Source organism: Camarhynchus parvulus, chromosome Z (assembly GCF_901933205.1).
Source record: "Camarhynchus parvulus chromosome Z, STF_HiC, whole genome shotgun sequence".
Lineage (NCBI taxonomy): Eukaryota > Metazoa > Chordata > Aves > Passeriformes > Thraupidae > Camarhynchus > Camarhynchus parvulus.
Window position 1 is genome coordinate 67786181 of NC_044601.1, and position 18783 is coordinate 67804963.

The 18783-nt window shown below is 45.1% G+C and overlaps 1 protein-coding gene across 1 annotated transcript in view; it reads right to left on the bottom strand.

The window, feature by feature from the left end:
- LOXHD1 (lipoxygenase homology domains 1) overlaps positions 1–18783 on the bottom strand; it is a 150926-nt gene that overhangs the window by 19694 nt on the left and 112449 nt on the right. The window contains 3 exon segments of the mRNA XM_030968988.1: positions 3888–4065; positions 12167–12284; positions 16187–16314. Coding sequence (XP_030824848.1) covers positions 3888–4065; positions 12167–12284; positions 16187–16314 — 424 coding nt within the window.

Consider the following 18783-nt stretch of genomic DNA (forward strand, 5'->3'; position numbering starts at 1 on the left):
AGAAAAAGAGGAGAAAAAGAGTCATAGAGAGGAAAGGCAGAGCAACATGTGTCCATGCGAGTAGCTGCCCATGTTAAATTGGGGCCAATTTTCAACAGTTCCCTGGGAAGGGTTTAAGTAGGAAGAGAAAGCATCAGGGATCCAGGCAGTTCATCTGGCAGTACTTTTTATGACCCCAAAGCTTGCTGAGGTGAGGAACAAAGCAAACTGAAGTCCCTTTCCTTGCAAGGAGCAGGCTCCTAATTAATGCCAGGTCTCAAAAAGCACAGAACCAACTGTTTCTTAGCAAAACCGTCCCTGCAGGAAGAAACTTATGAAGGTCTCATGCTGTGACATTTCCCTCACAAGCAATTAGCAGGAGATGGGAAAGTAAAAAACAGAAATGTTAAATCAATGTACATTTCACTTATTTGGGTCACTAATATTTTTTTTGTTGTTGTTGTTGCTGCCAGTTCCAGGAAACTGCCAGGGACATTTAGGAACTGTAAAAAACCTGACAAATGAAGAGATGGAGGTACTGTGGTTGCACCAGCTCTAGCTGGTGATGAGTGCAATAGCTCATGGATTGATCCTGGGATGTGCAGGACTGAGCTGGACTTCATCATCAACAGCCTCAACAATGGCAGAGTGTTTCCTCAGCAGGTTTCCAGCCAAGGGTAGATTTGTGTGAGTGACTGACACGCCGAAGGCCAGAATTCCAGCCCAGGTGGACCTTGAGAAACTTGAGGGCTGGAAAAGAAGAAATCCCATGGAATCCAGCAAGGAGAAGTGCAAACTCCTCTGTGTGGGTTGGAATAAACCTTGCACATGCTGAAGAGAAGCTGAAGATGTCCCAAAGTTTGCAGCAGTATCTTTCATATTCTGATTGGATCTGAGCTAGCAGGAGGTTTCCAGAGCTCAGTGGAATTCAAACTGGTGCTTTGAATTCCAAACTGAATTGCTTTGGATTTGTGTCAAGACACTGAGAAGAGCTTGGAGGGTGGATTCGAAGAGGAGCAAGAGCTGGGACACACCAATGAGAGGAGAAGCCCTGAGGGGAGCTGGGGCAGTGCACAAGGGCCCCATTGCAGGCATGACAGGGCCATGCACTGTGTCACATCATTCCCCAAGAAACCAAAGCCACAGGTTGCTGGGGATGCTCAGGCTGGGAATGAGGAAAAATAAGTTTCTTAGGAATATGGTGCAGGTCTGGGTGCAGATGCTTGAGGAGGTGGTGGCATCATCACTGCTCCTGGAGTTGTCCGGTGTTTGGCTGGGCACTCTTAGCTGGCAACACTCCTTTGAGAAGGAAAATGGGTGAAATAACCTCTAGAGGACCCTTTAAACAGAAATCTCTATGATTATACAATTCCTTACGATTATATGAGCAGATGCTTCATTTTTAAACAAAATCTGGGCTTGAGTCACAGCCTTCTGAGGCCAAAGAATGTCTTTCTTTTTACATGAAAAAGACCTATATAAGGCACTATGAGCTGACACCAACTGTCCTAAATTATGTAATTTGTAGGTTGGAACTGAGTTGACAACATCCTAATTAATCTTATAACAGCAGAGATAAGAAGCTTCTGTTGCATTAATGCCTGGAAAATGAGAAAGCAGTATTTATTCACTCTCCATCTTTATTGCATTAACACGTATGTGATGCCTGCATAGAAAAAGTAAAAATTAACCAGCCAAAGGACGTTTTTGTGCCTCAGAAAGAGCCATCAGGTGGTCTGCCCCTATTGCATCTATGTCTATGGGTCCTGCCTTGAAGAAAATCAGATTGTGCTTTACATCTGAGATGAAGACCTTGGTTTTGTCCAAAGATTTCCCATCTGCCTTGGGAGGTGTATGCCCTAATAACCTCCTCTTATCTATGTGCAGCCTGAGAATCATCTGAGGTACTGCTGGTGGTGGAAAAGAGGTGATTTGAGCTTTTCAGGAGCAGAGCTGTTCCCTGCTGCAAACTCTGTAGGTTAAATTTTCACCGGAGCAGAGTGACTTTGTGAAAGACAAAATGTAACTTAAATGTTTCCTTGAGGAAAATGTAAAACAATGCTGTTGTTAAACATGTGTGTGTGGTGGAGAGGAAGTAGCTTGTGCTTTCTAGTTTGCTGCAGAATCGTCTTTGTGGGATTAATTTTCCTTAACTTTAGCCATCTAGCCTAATTTAATAATGAAGTCTCTGCCTGAGTCTGATGAAGAAAAACTCAAGAGTCAGAGACCCTCAGGAGAGTTATCCAGACCACTGATGAGGACTTCTCTCCCAGATGAATCTCTCCCAGAGACAGTCTAGACTAGGAGGAACTAAAACCAGAAATATAATTTTTCAGAGAGTGGCAAATAGGTGAGATTATTTTGCCTGGTTTTTGGGTTTTTTTTCCCTTTCTGTGACTTTTACAAGCTGGAAAGTTGAAAGCCGCTGCAAAGAAATAATTTATACCTAGAAATAAGCACATTTGATTCCAGCCCTTGTGCTGGAATATTGCTGCTCCTCAACAATGTCAGTGTGGCAGGAGATGATAGAACATGTTTAAACATCAGCAAGGATAAAATGTCTTTCCTTCCTGAATTGGTCCAACCAGGAGTAATTGTGGAATACATAATGATCAAAAGGGGGAGATGGTTCATGACTTGCACCTGCTTTAGAAAAGCTGGATGAAGTTCAGCGTTGTGTCAGTGAGCTGTGTGATCTAATCACAAACAGACTCTCTGAAACCTCTCTGTAATCTGCTCTTTCCTGCTGGTTGTCGCTGTTCATAATGAAATAAAATGTTTCTTCATTAATACCTGTCATCCTTCATTCAATGGGAAGGGCAGATCTGTCTGCTGCTGCTGTCATTTTCTGTTCTCCCCTCACTTCTATTTCTATCACCTTTGTGAGTTAGGGCTGGTTTTCACAAAAAAGGTCAAAGAAAGATCTACCCTTATATTAGATGGATGGCCACATACATAAAGAAATCTTCCTCTCTCTCTCTCTCTCTCTCTTTGTTTTTTGTATTTCACTGCATGTTTTTCAGACAAGCAACCAGCAGAGAAGATAGATAAGAAGTGGTAAGGTGGCACAAAGATGCTCTGCCAGAGAAATTTTGATATTCTTGGATCAAACCTTAGAAGCTGCATAAATTACTGCTGATAAAACCAGGAGAAAGAGGGGAAAAAAAAAAAAAGCAACAAAGGGATAAAGAAAAGATATTTGGAGGTCAGCAGCTGGTTATGTGCACTGGTGTGACAGAATCTCACTTGAGGAAGACACCTTTGAAACAAGACGATGTCTGGCTTGCCCCATCTTGGCGCTATTCACTTTGTATGTGGCAGCAGATTTCATCCAGCAGCCTGACAAAATTTCCCATGGAAAGAGGCAGTGATCCCAGGAAATTACATTGAAACCCCAATTCTTGGCTTTTGAAGCTCTTTCTGTATACTCTGTTGCACCTCTTCTATCCGGTGTGCATTTAGAAATGTTTTTTTTTTCACAGCCTGAGATAAATGGTCTCAAAACACTTTGGAAAGGTGGGTGAATTATTGCTGCCTGCTTTAGGCAAGGCAGACAGTGCTGACTGAAAACCTGATGCACACCAGCTCTGACCCTACATGGATGGACCTGACCAAAAAAGAAAAATGTGGCTGCTGACCTCTGCAGCTTGGTCTGGTAATAGTTTCTGTTAGGGAATCAAAGAGCAGTCAGACCTGGGCCTTGTGTCTAAATATGTTATTGCCAGAGCTCAGATGAGAATGAGTCTCTTAGACACTGCCGCGGTGAACAGCCAGCCAAAGTGGTTGTATTCCAACTAAACTATGTTTTTTCAAATATAATTTCAAATTAAGCAGATGGGGTTTTTTTTTCACTGTTAAAAAACAAACTTTATAGTAGAAAATTAATAAAATACCCAGCAAGGACCAACCTCCAATGTCACTGGTTTTAACCTGCAGAGTGTATGTGGTGTCCTCCATCATCTGCTCGTCGTTTATGACAGCTGGCATCTCACACACCAGGCTTCCCGTGGCATTTTTCAGCTTGGACAGCCAATCCCCATAGGTAAATGTGGCCACTTCTTGGTTAGTAAGGTTCTTCAGGGTGATCTGTGAAGAGCCAAAATGGGGGGGGAAAAACCTTACCATTTGAATGAGGGCAAATGTTAAACTCATAAAGTGCATGATGTTATAGGACATGGGGAGAGCTTGGCCATAGCTCCAAAGCCCACACTGAACTCTTCTGGGATAAAGGGAGTTCTCTCCTATGGACAGTATTTGCTGTGTTGGTTTGTCCTGAGAAATGGTCTTCCCAGTGTTATAATGCTTTTTCTACCATGTGGCAAAGCAAAGGGAGAAATTTGGTCCTCTCACCAAATGGACAAAGCCCATCTCTAAGAGGGTCAGACCTCTCTTGTAAGCCAGCAAGGAATTCACTCCAAAGAAGGAACAGAGTGATTAAAAACTTCACTACCTCTCCTGGAAGCACTCAGCATCTTTATTTTGCCTGTCTCCTTTGCGTGAACAAGCAGAATTCATTGTAGAGAGACGCAAGCCCAAACAAGTTAAAACAAGGCACAAGATAAAATTAGGCCAGCAAAAACTTAATATTTCACACACTTCTCCCTCTGGGAAAAGGTGACAGAACAAACAGTATGCAACAGATATTAGTCACACTATCTAACGTGTCGTGGAAGAAACTCAGATGCTGTGGTGATAAGAACAGAATGGGAATGAATTCAGAGCAGCTCAACAAGTTATTCCAACAAATGCCTAATAAAATACCCACCTTTATGTCTCTTGTTTTGTGTGGGCTCAGTGGAGCATCAGTCAAGTGGGAGGAAAGCATTACACCTGCCTGGAGCAAAAACCTAGCAGTAAGCTCTGACTAAACTGGGGGAGCTGAAGGGAAGGCAGGGGACCGTGGTGTAAATTGCCATTTGTGTCTCCATCTAACAGCAGCAGAGGCTGTACCTGTGTGTAGCAGAGCATCAGAAAACGCTGCCTCTGCAAAGGCCATGAGCCCAGAAGTGCCAGGGAAGTGTGGCATAGCATTAGGGAGGAGTGACCCAGGAGTGGTGGGAGATGTCCCATTGAAAAGGATGCCCGGAGGTGCATAGCTCCATCCCCTGCTCCGAGCGTGGCTGCATGCCGTGCAAAGCCCTGTCCAGCTGAGCTGTGAAAATCTCCAAGGGTGCAGATTCCCCAGGCACTCTGAGTCCTCATCCCAGCGTGCACCACTCTCATTGGGAAGATTTTATTCTTTGTATCTGACCAGGGTTTTCCTCAGTGCAGCTCATGTCCATTGCCTCGTGACTTTTTGCTGTCCACCTCTGAGGAGAGTGTGGATCAATGGTTTCTGAAACCTCCTTTCAGGCAGCAGAAGACTGTGACTAAGATTCCCCCTCAGCCTTTTCTTGTCATGGCTTAAAAACTCCATTTTCCTCTGCCTTTCCTAGTGTGCCACATGCTTCTTGTAGCCCTGTGACCATCTCAGTGCCCTTCCACTGTGTCTCATATATCAGCCTAAGGAAAAAAGACCTCAGTAAAACTTATCTTGAGATAAAATGTGCTCAAATTCTGTCTTCAAACTCCAGGTGTCCCAGTCCATGGCCTTCTATTGACCCCAACCAATTCTATTGCCTTGCTGGATTCTTCAGCAATTCAAAGGGAGAATACTGCTCCAGGTTATAAAAAAGTTGTTTTAAAGAGGGCAGTAGCTACACTGGAGATGATCAGTAAGCCATGCTGTTTGTGCATTGAATGGTTCTGTGGGTAGGACACTCATCTGGGGTTTTCAGTCTGCCTGATGCTAAAGAGGGATCTGTAGCACAGCACCTTCACCCCCTGTCCCAGGGGCACAGGACATTTTTGGCTGTAGAAGATGTCCCACTTTTCTAAAAAGCTTCTTATTCAAAGCCAGTGACACTATTACTTTGTGGTCAAAAAAACTGTTCTGTGAGTCAAGAGATACTGAATCAGACCCTTGCTTTGAACCAAGCAGAAATCAGGTCTCCCCCAGCCCAGCTGGTGGCCTTTGTGCTGGGTCACAGAAGTGTCCTCTCTCAAGGATGTGTGAACGATACCTGCATCCTCTTACGAGTCCAACCCAGAAAGTTTTCTTTGCAAAATTGAACTGTGAGTACTGTCAGGTTGACTGAAAATCTATTTTCCCTATTTATGAAAATCTGTGGTCTATTTTCCCCCCACCACAGGGCGTAAACTCCATGCTGGCAGAGGTTCAGCCAGCGGTACCCCATCTCTGCTTGGGAGTGACAGTGACACTGTTATAGCAAAATGTCCTGAGCAAATCTTGCAGGGAATTGTCAGGGAAGCAGTGGGGATAGAAGCAGATTAGAGTTGTCAGCTGGAGAGCACTCATAGACACAGAGGTCAGACCTCTCACAAATACCCAGCCCATGCTGAGCGCTCCAGATGCTGTCTGAGAAAAAAATGTCTGGCTACTAAAGCTGCTGGAGCAAAGTGCCAGCTTTTCCCATCCTCAGCCCCTCACCCAGGATGTGTGATTGCATCTGTGTGCATCTTGCTGTAAGGACAGAAACAGAGACCTGTTCTGGGCTGGTGCTGTGGGAGGAGCAGACAGGGGAAAGAAATTAATTTTATGAGTGTTTTTGCCCAAGGGATGTCAGCGCAGAAGTCGAACTCTGTCCTGGGCTGATCCCCCAGCAGAGGAGGGGATTCTGCCCCTGTGCCCCTGGGCTCAGGTGAGAGCCCACCTGCAGAGCTGCCCCAGCCCTGGCTCCAACAGCACAAGGAGCTGGAGCTGCTGCAGCCAGTGCAGAGGAGGCCACGGAGATGCTGCCAGGGCTGGAGCCCCTCTGCTCTGGAGCCAGCCTGGCACAGCTGGGGCTGCTCAGCTGCACAAGAGAAGGCTCCAGGGACACCTCAGAGCCCCTGCCAGGGCCTCCAGGGGCTCCAGGAGAGCTGCACAGCCACTGGGGACAAGGCATGCAGGGACAGCAGCCAGGCAATGGCTTCCCAGGGCCAGAGGGCAGGGACAGATTTTGGGCTATTGGGAATTAGGAATTGCTGGCTGGGGGGGTGGGCAGGCCCTGGCCCAGGGTGCCCAGAGCAGCTGTGGCTGTCCCTGGATCCCTGGCAGTGCCCAAGGCCAGGTTGGATGGGGCTTGGAGCAGCCTGGGATAGTGGAAGGTGTCCCTGCCCATGGCAGGGGGTGGAATGAGATGATTTTTAAATGTTGTTTCCAACACAAACTGTGATTCTGTGGTCACAGCAAGGGACACAGAAACAGCAGCAGGGGCAGGCTGACCCCTGGGTCACAATGTGGGTACATTGCCTCTCACTTACACAGCATGGACCCCCTCAGTGTTGGTCATCCAGCCCAAGCACATCGTGTGGTGAGACCTGGGTATCCCCAGGGAAGCCCCAGATCCCGCCTAAACTGGGGGCAGGTAAGGAATTCTTGAGGCATCGCCCCCTCTCTCAGGTCTGCCTGTCTCATGACTACACAGGGGCCCTGAGCAGTTTGTTGGAAGGGATGAAAGCTGAATGTAGCCTTTTTCAGTGACTAAAATAGCAGAAAATTAATCCCATCCTGCAAGGAGATGTTTGTGGGTGTTCCACACACAGACGATGATGGAGGATTTTGGTTTCAATCATGAGGGTCAAGCAAGTCATCTCGGTGAGCTGAGCTGAGACTATATCTAATTTCTGCCTGTTCCTCTCAGTAAAACTAGCTCCTGCTTGGCAGTGAGACCACTACTTTGCACTGCACCCAAGCTATTTTTTAGGATACCTAGAGTGTGCTGTGGGCATCCAGTGTGCTTTTCAGCTCAAACTTCCTTGCTAATTATGCAAGGAGCTTAACTGGGCTGTAGAACACCAATAAGCCATGGAAAGAAAGTGGCAGAAGCGTGTATGAATAACACATTGATAATTTGCTTTGTAGCTGAGCAAACACAGTAGTTGACAGGAACATTAAACCAACAATTTGAAATTAATTACACACTGTCTCCTGCAATGGAAAGGTTTGACATGTCCGATTATTTGATTTACCCCTACCCAGCCTTTTTCCAGATGTCATGTAAAACATGCTCCACAGAGTCTCCCACTCTTCTGACACCAAAATATACAGCTCCTGGAATTCACCTTTAAAGGCTCAAATACACAGGATTTCATGCTTCTGTTGCATGTCATTATTCTTCACTTAAACCTAGGAACTTCTGACTGTAAAACAAAAAGACTTCTCTCTTTTGCAAAGAATAAAAGTCAGCTTCAGCTATATAATTCTCAATTCTCAATAATAACTCTCAAATTCTCCTAATCTCCTTTATACAAAGGAGAAAGGACTGAATAAAGACCGAGTCCCACATGCAGGATTATTTGTGACGTTTGAATGCAATGCAATTAGTGCTTCATTAAGGCAGCTTCTTATCTGTCTGGCTTTGACAGCACAAAGTAACATTAAAATTCTGAGGGAAGCAACTCTGCAGAATTCAACAGTCTCATAATTCCTGCTATTTCACTGAGCTTTCATCCTTACTTGTTTCTAGATTTTCAACTTCAAAGCTAAGACACTGGGCAGCAGGTGAAATCATCACAGGGACTGAGAAAGCAGCTATCCCAGGAAGAGTTTTCCAAAGTATGCATTTAGATAAGTTTCCTAATTAGAGTGAAAATTTTTTAATGCTGAGGGTGGGCAGGCCCTGGCACAGGTTGCCCAGAGCAGCTGTGGCTGTCCCTGGATCCCTGGGAGTGTCCCAGGCCAGGCTGGATGGGGCTTGGAGCACCTGGGATAGTGGAAGGTGTCCCTGCCCATGGCAGGGGTGGAATGGGATGAACTTTATTGTTCCCTCCAACCCAAACCATTCTGTGATTCTGTGATTTTGTTCCCTGTTTTTTCAGAAACACAGAGCAGTGTCATGGCAGCTTGGTGTGGGAGAACATGAGATTCAGCATCAGATCAGTGGAAAAAAATCCCCACTCTGTGTCCCTCCAGCAGTGGCGTGATCAGGAAGCATTGCTCAACTTTGGAGAACATTCACGATGCCTGTTTGGGCATAGTAATGATCAATAATGTTCATTTTGTTGCAAAACATCAGTAATCAAATTTTGCTCCCTGTAGAGGTTTAGGTACTAGCATTTAAAACATATTGCTACTTGTGGTAGCAAGTTTGAATTTGCAGGACCAGGTTCATTACTTCGCTGAGATTCTGAATGAAATTTTAGTGTATTTTATGTAGACAGAAAAAAAAATATGACTACTTGCCTGCTTGTAAATTGAATCTTTTGGCTGTGTACAGAATCATTGATAATTCATGCATTTTAATTTGTATTTATGCATTTCGATATCTGCTGAACTAAAAGCAGTATAAATTATGGCTAGCAACAGTTTACCAAAAGACCAAAGAGAATTAAAAAGATCATTTATTGTTAGTTTAATAGAACAAGAAAACTGAGAATATCGTGTAGATAAATGGAGCAACAAATGGTTAATTACGGGGTTGATGGCTTAATCTAGCTTCTCATTTCACTGTGCTAGTTAGCACTAACTGTGAACCATCTGTCTGAGAGTTTAGCACTACCCCCACAAGTATTTCATTATGCAGTCTTAATATGCACTTTTGACAGAAATGGAAATGGGCTCCGATCAGTTTTCATGTCACACCAGGCTACGTAAGTTTTTAAGGCTGGAATACAAATCAGAGAACAAAAATCCTTCCTCCCCTCTTCCAGAATGCTTCTGCAAGCCACCCTCTGCCTGGGAATGCAAATGCTGTGTTTACCTTTGCAGGGAAGGTGGGAAAGAAAACCAATAAATACAGTTATCTACGTAACACTGGAGTTAAAAAATCCTCTGTGATGTGTTTATCTAAAAAAAAAAAATTAGGAACTATAGGCATCATTTCCATAAGCTTCTAAAATCATAGAATCATAAAAGATGGTTTGGGTTGGAAGCAACCTTAAGGACCTTCCAGTTCAAACTCCTGCCACAGGTTCCACTGTCCCAGGTTGCTCCAAGCCTTGTCTAGCCTGGCCTTGGGCACTCCCAGGGATCCAGGGGCAGCCACAGCTGCTCTGGGTGCCCTGTGCCAGGGCCTGCCCACCCTCACAGCCAAGAGATTCTTTCTAATGTCTAACCTAAACCTCTCCTCTTTTAATGTAAAACCCTCACCTCTCGTTCTGTCACTATCTGCCCGTGTAAAAAATTGCTCTTCCTCGTTTTTACAAGCCCTCTTTTAAGTCTGTCTCATGACCTGTTCTTGTTGCATGGTCCACCTGCGGCTTCTGTAGAGCTGGAAGGTGGCTGTAGGTCTACAGGATAGGTCCAAATGAGAGTCCTCTGAGCCCAGTTCCCTGGGAAGTCTTTGCTTTTGGTAGGAAAGTCCAGCAGGCTGAGGGTTTGGAATGCCTGGACAGACAAGGCAACAGGAAGGTGGGGAGGCACACCTAAAGGTGCAGCCATCCCTTGCCTTTGTGCTGCTGCTGATTCATGACTGCAAGACCTGGAATGCCTCTGGATGAATACGCTTTATTTGATTTCATTTTATATGAATAAGATTTATAAAACTCAGGGGAAAGCATGTGAGAAATTACAAAGGGAGTTTGACCAAGACATCTGAATCAAATCAGACACCAGATTGAGTTATTCCTTAGGCGCAGAGAGAAAAACTCTGCATCTGTGGCATCAGTTCTAAAGATATATGCTGGAGGTCTAATCCTTTGAGGAGCTGCAGAAGCATCATCATAAAATCAAGGCATGTTAAGGGTTGGAAGGGACTTTAAAACTCATCCAGCCCCACCCCCTGCCATGGGCAGGGACATCTTCCACTATCCCAGGGTGCTCCAAGCTCTGTTCAACCTGGCCTTGGGCAATTCTAGGGATGGGGCAGCCGCAATCTCCCTGGGCAACCTGTGCCAGTATTTTGTCACAGTACATAATTTATTTCTAATGTCCAGCCTGAACTCCTCCTCTTTCAGTTCCTCTCCTTCCCCAGCTGCTGAGAAAATAATTTAAAAGTAAAAATATTGAAGTAAAAATGGTACTGCAGCACAGAAATTCTTCTGAAAGTGAAGTTCATCACTTCACTGAAGACTGGTAGCTATGTAGGGTCAATGTTTAAAAACACATTATCTATGTGAAAAAGACTGCAGTAAATTAGTCAAAAAAGGATAAAAAGACCCAATTAAAAAAACATGCAGTGTTCCCACTGACCATGGTTAAGCTACTAGGTCTTAAACTGTTCTCATGAAAAGGTCAAGATACAGAAACCCAGAAGGATGTCATCTCCAGGAAAAGCATGGTAAGGAAAATGGCAGAGATGTGTTTCTCCATTAATGACATCTGATGGTCTGCAATCAGCACATCATTCCCCCTCTGTCTTACAAATATAACTATAGGGACCTACAACAAGCAAACAACTTCTGACTGCCCAGACTGAGGTGATCCTTACAAGGAGCGGATGGTTTGACAGCAAAGATAAAGGCAAGCACTGTACTTTTGTGCAAGGTAGGACATCAGGGGAAAGCACCATCAATTTGCATGCTGCATACAAAATGCACGATAAAAAAGACACCTCATTTGTATGGACAAGAAAAGAAATAAATGTGTGTGCTAGAGGAGAAGGAGAGAGGAGAGATGGGATGATCCAGTGGAATGGATGGATTTGGAAATGTCCCACCCAGCCCAGCGTGTCTCTGTCTAGCAGACAAACACCCACCCTCCCAAGGATGCAGATTCCCACATGGAAGTGATCTGCAGGGGCTGAGGGTGCAATCCAGGGACCAGAAAATATTGCAGGAGTCCTGGTGACAAACCAAGGCTCGTGCAGAGGAGAGTGAGCAGAATCTGTGGTGAAACCATACAATCATTTATGCTGGAAAAGATGTCCAATGTGATCACGTCCACCCATTGATCCAGTGCCACAGTGATCATTGTAAAACCATAGCCCACAAATGTGCCACACCCACAAGCCTTTTGAACACTTCCAGACATGATGATTCCACCACAAGAAAAGCTCTAAAGCACAGCTTTTCCCTCTGCTCTCTTCTTTCGTGACTCAATTCTTGCTGGGAAAAACCAGCAGAAAAACCTTGAGACACCAAACAGAAAAAAAAAAGTAGAAAATTAATGAAAATGAGCCCCTTGGTGCCTTTCTCCTCTTTGCCAGGGGCTGAGAGGCTCCAGGAGAGGCAGGCTGTGAGAGACCCGTGATGCCAAGAGCGTTACCCTTTCCATGAACCAGTGCGGGCGCGTCCCCTTCCCGTCCGTCCGGATCCTCATCTTCCTGAGGGGCGCGATGTCAGCGATCTCCATGATGAAACTGTCCTCCTGGCCCCGCTCAAACCTGCAGGGATTGCAAGACCAGGGAGATTTTCCTGCTGCTTTACAGCCTCTCCGCATCTCCATCCCGTGCTGCAGCCCTGGCCGTGCCAACAGCCTCAAATCAAAAGTTTATGGGTGTTCTTTATTGGACTTGAGCTTTTGTGCTGCAATCACCAGCTACTCTGCTGTTGGCAAGACACCTCCGTGCAGATTTGACAGGGATTCCTCCTTCCCTGGAAAACACAGCCTACCTGGAGCTGCTCCAGGCAGCCTGTGGCATGCATTACTGTTGTGTTTGTAGCAGGAACAATAGCAGCTCACAGTCAGGCTTCTAAACATTGCCTCCCTCCTGGCAGCTGCCCACTTGCCTGTCCTTGGCCAGTTCCAGCTAGAAGGCAAAATAATTTTGCCTCATCTCCTCCCCCCTGAGGCTCAGCACAAAACTTTGCGTTTTGTGGAGAGAGGCAGTTGCTGCAGCTCAGCTGAATGTGGCACTGGGATTGGAGCCCAATGCCCAAGTTTAGTAATCACAGGCAAATTGTGTTAGGGTGGAGACAAAGCCAACCTGATGGAATTGGGGGATTTGGATTTGCAGACTGTCTCTGCCTCTGGTAAGAACCAGGGTGGGTTTGTGTAAGCTTGTGTGAAAGAGCTTCCCGGTGCGTGGCTGCTGTGTACAGGCACAGGGATGTGCAGGAGCTGCTCATCCATAGCAATCAGCAGGAAGCAGGAGAAGGGAAAAAACAGCTAACATGTGCTTCCCAAAGAAGATTACATTGGCTAGGACTGCACCTTCCCTCCCTCCTGGCATCACTGGTGTTGATGGAAAGCCTTGCTTCAGTGGAAGTGCTGCCTCAGGCTCAATATTGCTCTGTTCTAAACAAGTGTATCTTCCCGTTTGCTCCCTCAAATTCCTGGGGACCTACTGTGGTCTTGGAGCTGGAAATCTAATCCTTGCTAAGGAGAATGGCAGCCAAACCCAGGAGGTCTACCAAGCATGTAGTGACCACTCTGCTTTTGAGGTTTCTCCTTCATGCAAACTTCTCCTTGTGGGGGAATTTCCTGAGTGTGCTGGGAGGTTTGGGAAGAGCCCTGCAAACTGTGGGCACTGCCATAACAGAAACAATCCATAATGATGGTATCTCATTCCTGGCAGTGCACACAGCCTCCCATAGCTGTGCAGTGCCAGAATGTGGAGAAAAAAAACCCATTTTCTTTACCAACCTCTGTTCAGATTACCCCCTGCAGGATGAATGTGATTATACTCGCACCATTATCTGAGCATGCATAGCTGCAGATGTTAGTAATAGGGGTTGGCTCGAGCCTCTCAGTTTTCATCCAGGCATTGCTTCCTCTGCACTCCCAGAGGCATTTGGACAGGGCATTTTGGTCCCAGTCCATTTCTAGTTATTAAGGGTTATGTTTGCTCTTTGAAAAACTCCTTTTCCTTCTTATTTGTCTTTCTGTGGTACCGAATACAGAGGCAGCCTGTCTCACTGTGAGAAATAGAATGTACTTTTGTCCCTGGACTGGATTGATTTCCACATCTATTTAACAAAAAGGTGTGACCCTTCCAGTCTGAATTGTCCTGTGATGCTATGATTAGTTTTTATTGCAATCACTATTACCTACAAAGCTCCATAGAAATCTCTCACTCTGAGGGTTCCAGGCTGAGCAGCTCTAAGCTAAAATGCCTGCTAGCAAAATAAAACATCCTTTATCTTCAGCAAATGCCTTGTTTGAAGTTTGTAACACTGATACTCATCTGCTTCTTCCAAGAGGGAAGTAGTAGAGGGAAGTGATTGCCAAAGTGACAAAATGGGTGACCCAGAAGCTCTTTGCTATCCCTAATTTATATGAAGATGAACATAAACCTGGAAAAAAAATAAAAATCGAGAAGGGAAGAAGTAGCCAGACAAGCTGACTGCTGCTATTCCGTTTTCAGGACACTGAACCATTTATCTACAGGATTTCATTAAGCTTTCCTACCCATGCCTGCCCTTATAAATATTTCCATTGCCCAGGGGTCTTGGCAATAAGTGTAATGTAGCGAAAATTGCCTTAAATCTGTGGCAGGTTAGACAGACGGCTCTTGGTAATACACTAAGCTGCTGTGAGTGAATTGGCACTGGATGGCCCCAATAAAGATGAAGTGCCTTTTACCATTTGGTTGCAGCAGCTCTCACCCATCCCCTGCTCTGCTGGTGCAAGGGCTGGAGAGATTTCCATGTGGAAAAGAGCCAGGAGAGCCTGTGCTGTTAGCAGCTGGATGAAGACTGGTGGCAGTGGTGCGGAAGCAGGCAGGATGTGAATTTGGGGACATGAAATGTCCTCTGCAGAGGGTGCTAATGAGATGACAAGAGCTCTGTGCAGCTGGAGGTGTGATATACAGAGATGTGCCAGCAGAATAGCACAGCATCCTGGGGATATTAACATAATAAGAGTTGTGCCTTACACTTCCTTTTCTTTACACAGCCCCAGTGATTTTTCAACACCTTTCACAGCTCCTCTACTGTCAGATGATAACCAAAGCAACTAATAACACAGAGACTTTTCTATTCTCCTGTATTGCATTTTCATACTCTTATATCAGAGATTGTCCATCCCACCCGTGTAGACAAATGGGATGTGTTTTTAGAGGCCACAAAGTTTAGGGATATGGCTTGCCCCAGATGCAGCAAATCTACAGCCATGCTCCTGAGGGGCTGGAGATGTCTTGATTCCCTTTGGAGATTTTTTGGTTGACACACCCAGATGTGAAATCTGCTTCATTTCTGACTCCAAACATCAGTGGTCCATTTTCCTGCCTACCTGGACTGAGTGTTAGGATTAAATGAGTGGAAGACAGGCCAGTCTGGGCTTGCTCAGGGTCTTGTAAGAGGGGTGCCACTGAAGGCCACACTTGCTGGTAATCCAGGGGCATCGTCCCACGTGTTGAATGTTCCTCTGTGATGGGGAGCAGCAAGCCCCAAGAGCTGTGGTTTTCTGCATGACTCAGCTATGTTTCTCACAGATATTTTAGGTAACAGCACCTCTGCTGCATTTTTTTCGCAACAGACAAGACTCGTGCTTGTTACTAACTAGACACATGAAGATTCAATCTTAGCTATGTTTGTCCAGACACCCACTCTGCTACAACAGCTTCAAGTGAAACATTTCCTGAGCAAACACCTCTGTGCAAGGTGCACCTTATCCTCTCAGTTATCCAGCATTCCCTCAGCAAGCTGAGCTCAAACTGCGTGGCCAAAAGCTCCCACCCTTTGATGCTCTGTAGATGCCCTGCTGAATAAGATCAGAGCTAGTCAATTAATTAAATTTAAGCATGATGCCACTAAAAGATGGTTCATTCTTGAGCATGCCAAAGCTTTCTGTACTAGGAAAGGTGCTAGGAGGGAACAAAAAAGCATTGGGAAGTGGATGAGTGGTGGCACGTGTGGATTTTTTGGCTTATGGAAGTGCTGGCATCAGGCTAGAGTTATAGTGTTTGTTAGCTGTTTCTGCTGAAGAAAACATGAGGTTCGTCATTTTTAGTAAAATCAGGGCATTCAGTGCAGCATTCTGTGCCACCAGCCATCCACTTCCCAGAGCTCTCCTGGGCAATGTTCTCAGTTCTTCTTGGGGACAATGCAGGACTTCATACTTTTGTTCAAGATGCTTATCTCTAAAGCCACTGAGGAACAGGTTAAACAAAACTTGCACAAATAACAAAGGGTGTTTTCCCTGGCTATACAGTGCTCTCTTTTCCTTTGCTTTGCTAAAAATCTGACAGAGATACTTACAAGGGGGGAGGGTCTGAATCTATAATGTCAATGGGAATAAATGTGTTTCAGTGGGAGCAAGATCAAAGCTCTGAGTGCTTGTTGACTTGGCACTAAAATCTGCCATCACTCCACTTCTAACCCACAAAAATGACAGCTACTGTACCTGTCCCCATTTTTTTCCAGCAGCAGCTCCTCAGTGTTCCCATTGGATCCGAAGACAGTCATGAAAATATTGGCATCGGTGCCTCCGCCTTCGATGTCTCCGGTCACAACCGTGACTTCGTAGAGGACCTGGGGAGGGTTGGAAGCAATCAGAAGGCCTCATTTAAACAGCTGAACCCAAGCTAAACAGGGCTGATGCCTCAGGTTTTAGCTTTCATATTTCTCAGATTCTGTGCTGCTTTAGTGTGTGGGTCTGAGCTTCATATTAGGGGATGGTAGGGTCTCTGCACAGAGCAGGGAGACCAAACAATTCCTTCTCTAGCTGGGGACCAAGGACAAATGATCCAAATCTCAGGCCCAAGAGCATAAACAATGGTGGATTGAAGAGATGAAATCAAGAAGGATGGGACTTCATAACCTAAAGCTGTAATTGGGCAATTAACTCCAATGTGCAAGTGGACCAGAATTTATAAAAGCGTAAGACCCCGTGACTGGTTGACCATTTTGTGACCATTTTGGGTTCATCTTGGGTGCAGCCCTGGCTGGGCTCTTGTACTCCCCAAGGTGGATCCATTGAGGCCTCCTAATAAATCCCTACTTCATTCTGTAGCTCTGTCTAGTCTCTGTTCTAGGCCAGCCTTCGCAAGGCATCAGGCTTTCCTGGAGATCTGCTTCCTTGACAGAAAAGGTTCCAACACAGCTTCTTGGTTCTTCTCCACACCATTGATTTCAGAGGCAAACTTAGGCATCAAAACTTACTACAGGACTTTCCATCTATGACCTTTTCTACAGATTTTCTGAGCCTCTAAGGAGACACATTTATTGTGACAACATCTGAATTACAGAATCACTGGATGGATTGGCTTGAAAGGGACATTTAAAGCTCATCCTGTTCTACCCTCTGCCATGGGCAGGGACACCTCCCACTATCCCAGGTTGATCCAAGCCCTGTCCAACCTGGCCTGGGCCACTTCCAGGGATCCAGGGGCAGCCACAGCTGCTCAGGGCATCCTGGCCAAGGCCCTCATTGCCCTCAGTGTAAAAAATGTCTTCCTTTTATTTAATCCAAGTTAACCTTCCCTCAGTTTAAACCCATTATCCCTTGTCCTGTTGCAACACCAGTGATGAAGATCTCTTAAGCTGCTTCTTCAGAGGAGTCACAACCATCACATCAACAGCCGGGTCTCCAACCTTCTGCTACCAGCATCTCTGCCTGGTCACCTCCAGCACTGCAGCTCTGTACTGCACCAAATTCTTGCTAATTTTAAAAGAGAGTCTCCCAGGAAAACAATTGTTTCTTTTTCTTGGCTGCAGAATGTTTCCTCCAAAACGTTGGTGTTTATCTGGGCAATGTTTATTCCAATATCACTAATCGTTTGGAGGTTTATACATCAGAACACTCCTTGTGGTACAAAAATTCAGCTGTCTTGCTCTCCAAGGGGACACCCACTACTGCATCAGCTGCAGAGTCCTCCCAGAACTTGTGTATTCTGAAGGCATGCCAGTTTGTGAAAAGGTGTTTTTTATAGTTTTCACCTTACTAGCCTAATTTTGTTCTTTTCTCCTGACATGGGAACAATAAGACTCTGAATAAATATGTCAAAGATGTGCAAATCCCAGTGGCCATCAGGGGTTTTAAGACTTCTAGGCCACTTAGATGCTTCCAAGATCATAGCTATGGTACCAAGGCTTCTTTAAGACATGGAAGAATATCAAGAAACAGCATACAGAAACATATTTTAAATAGTGCCCTGCTAGCCTAGTTTTATTGGCCTGAATTTTGGCTGCCACATAAATAAACAGTGCAAAGGAATAACATGATATAAAGGTATTTTTCACATTTTTTTGAACCTGAGTAACCTGTTGATCACATATTCATCCACACGTATTCTAAATCTTAGCAATGCATCCTATTTTTTTACAGGAAGGAGAAAAACTCTTTTACCACTGCATTGAAGGCTTCTAATGGCTGTGGTGGACATTGAGTAATTTCTCCAACTATGGGAAAGCAAATACTCAATTTAAAGCAGAAAGAGGGAATATGAAGCCAAGAAGAAAATTAGGTTGAAATGGGTACGTACAGCTGTACAAAAGCCAAGCAGGGAAAAACAAATAGAAAAGTATTAATCTTCCCAATGATGCTAAACATATCAGTTGTCTTTGAACTCTAAAATGCCTGTAAGACTCAGTTTCTAACTACAGCTATTAACGAGAGAACAGTCCCAAATTCCCTCAACTAGGAGACTAATCAGAAAGTCAAATGCTCACTTCTGTTTTCATGTCCCAAGCATCTCCCCAGATTTCCTTCAAGTCTCCCATCAAGTTTCTGGCCCAACATCACAGGGAAAAAATTGTTGCTAGATGTGTCTATTTTTGGTGTGTTTATGAAAATAAATATTCAGGATTGTGCTGTTAAAGGAAGACTGAACATAAGTCCTCATTAAGATCCACTTCAATCTATGGACAAGCCATCAGCTCACCAATAGAGGCTTGGAAACCTCATCCAGGAGGTTAAATGACAGATGGGGCATTTTTATGAGATTGGTTTTAACCTTGCTATTAAGTCTGAGGAAGGTTTTAATACCCTCCTAGGTCAAT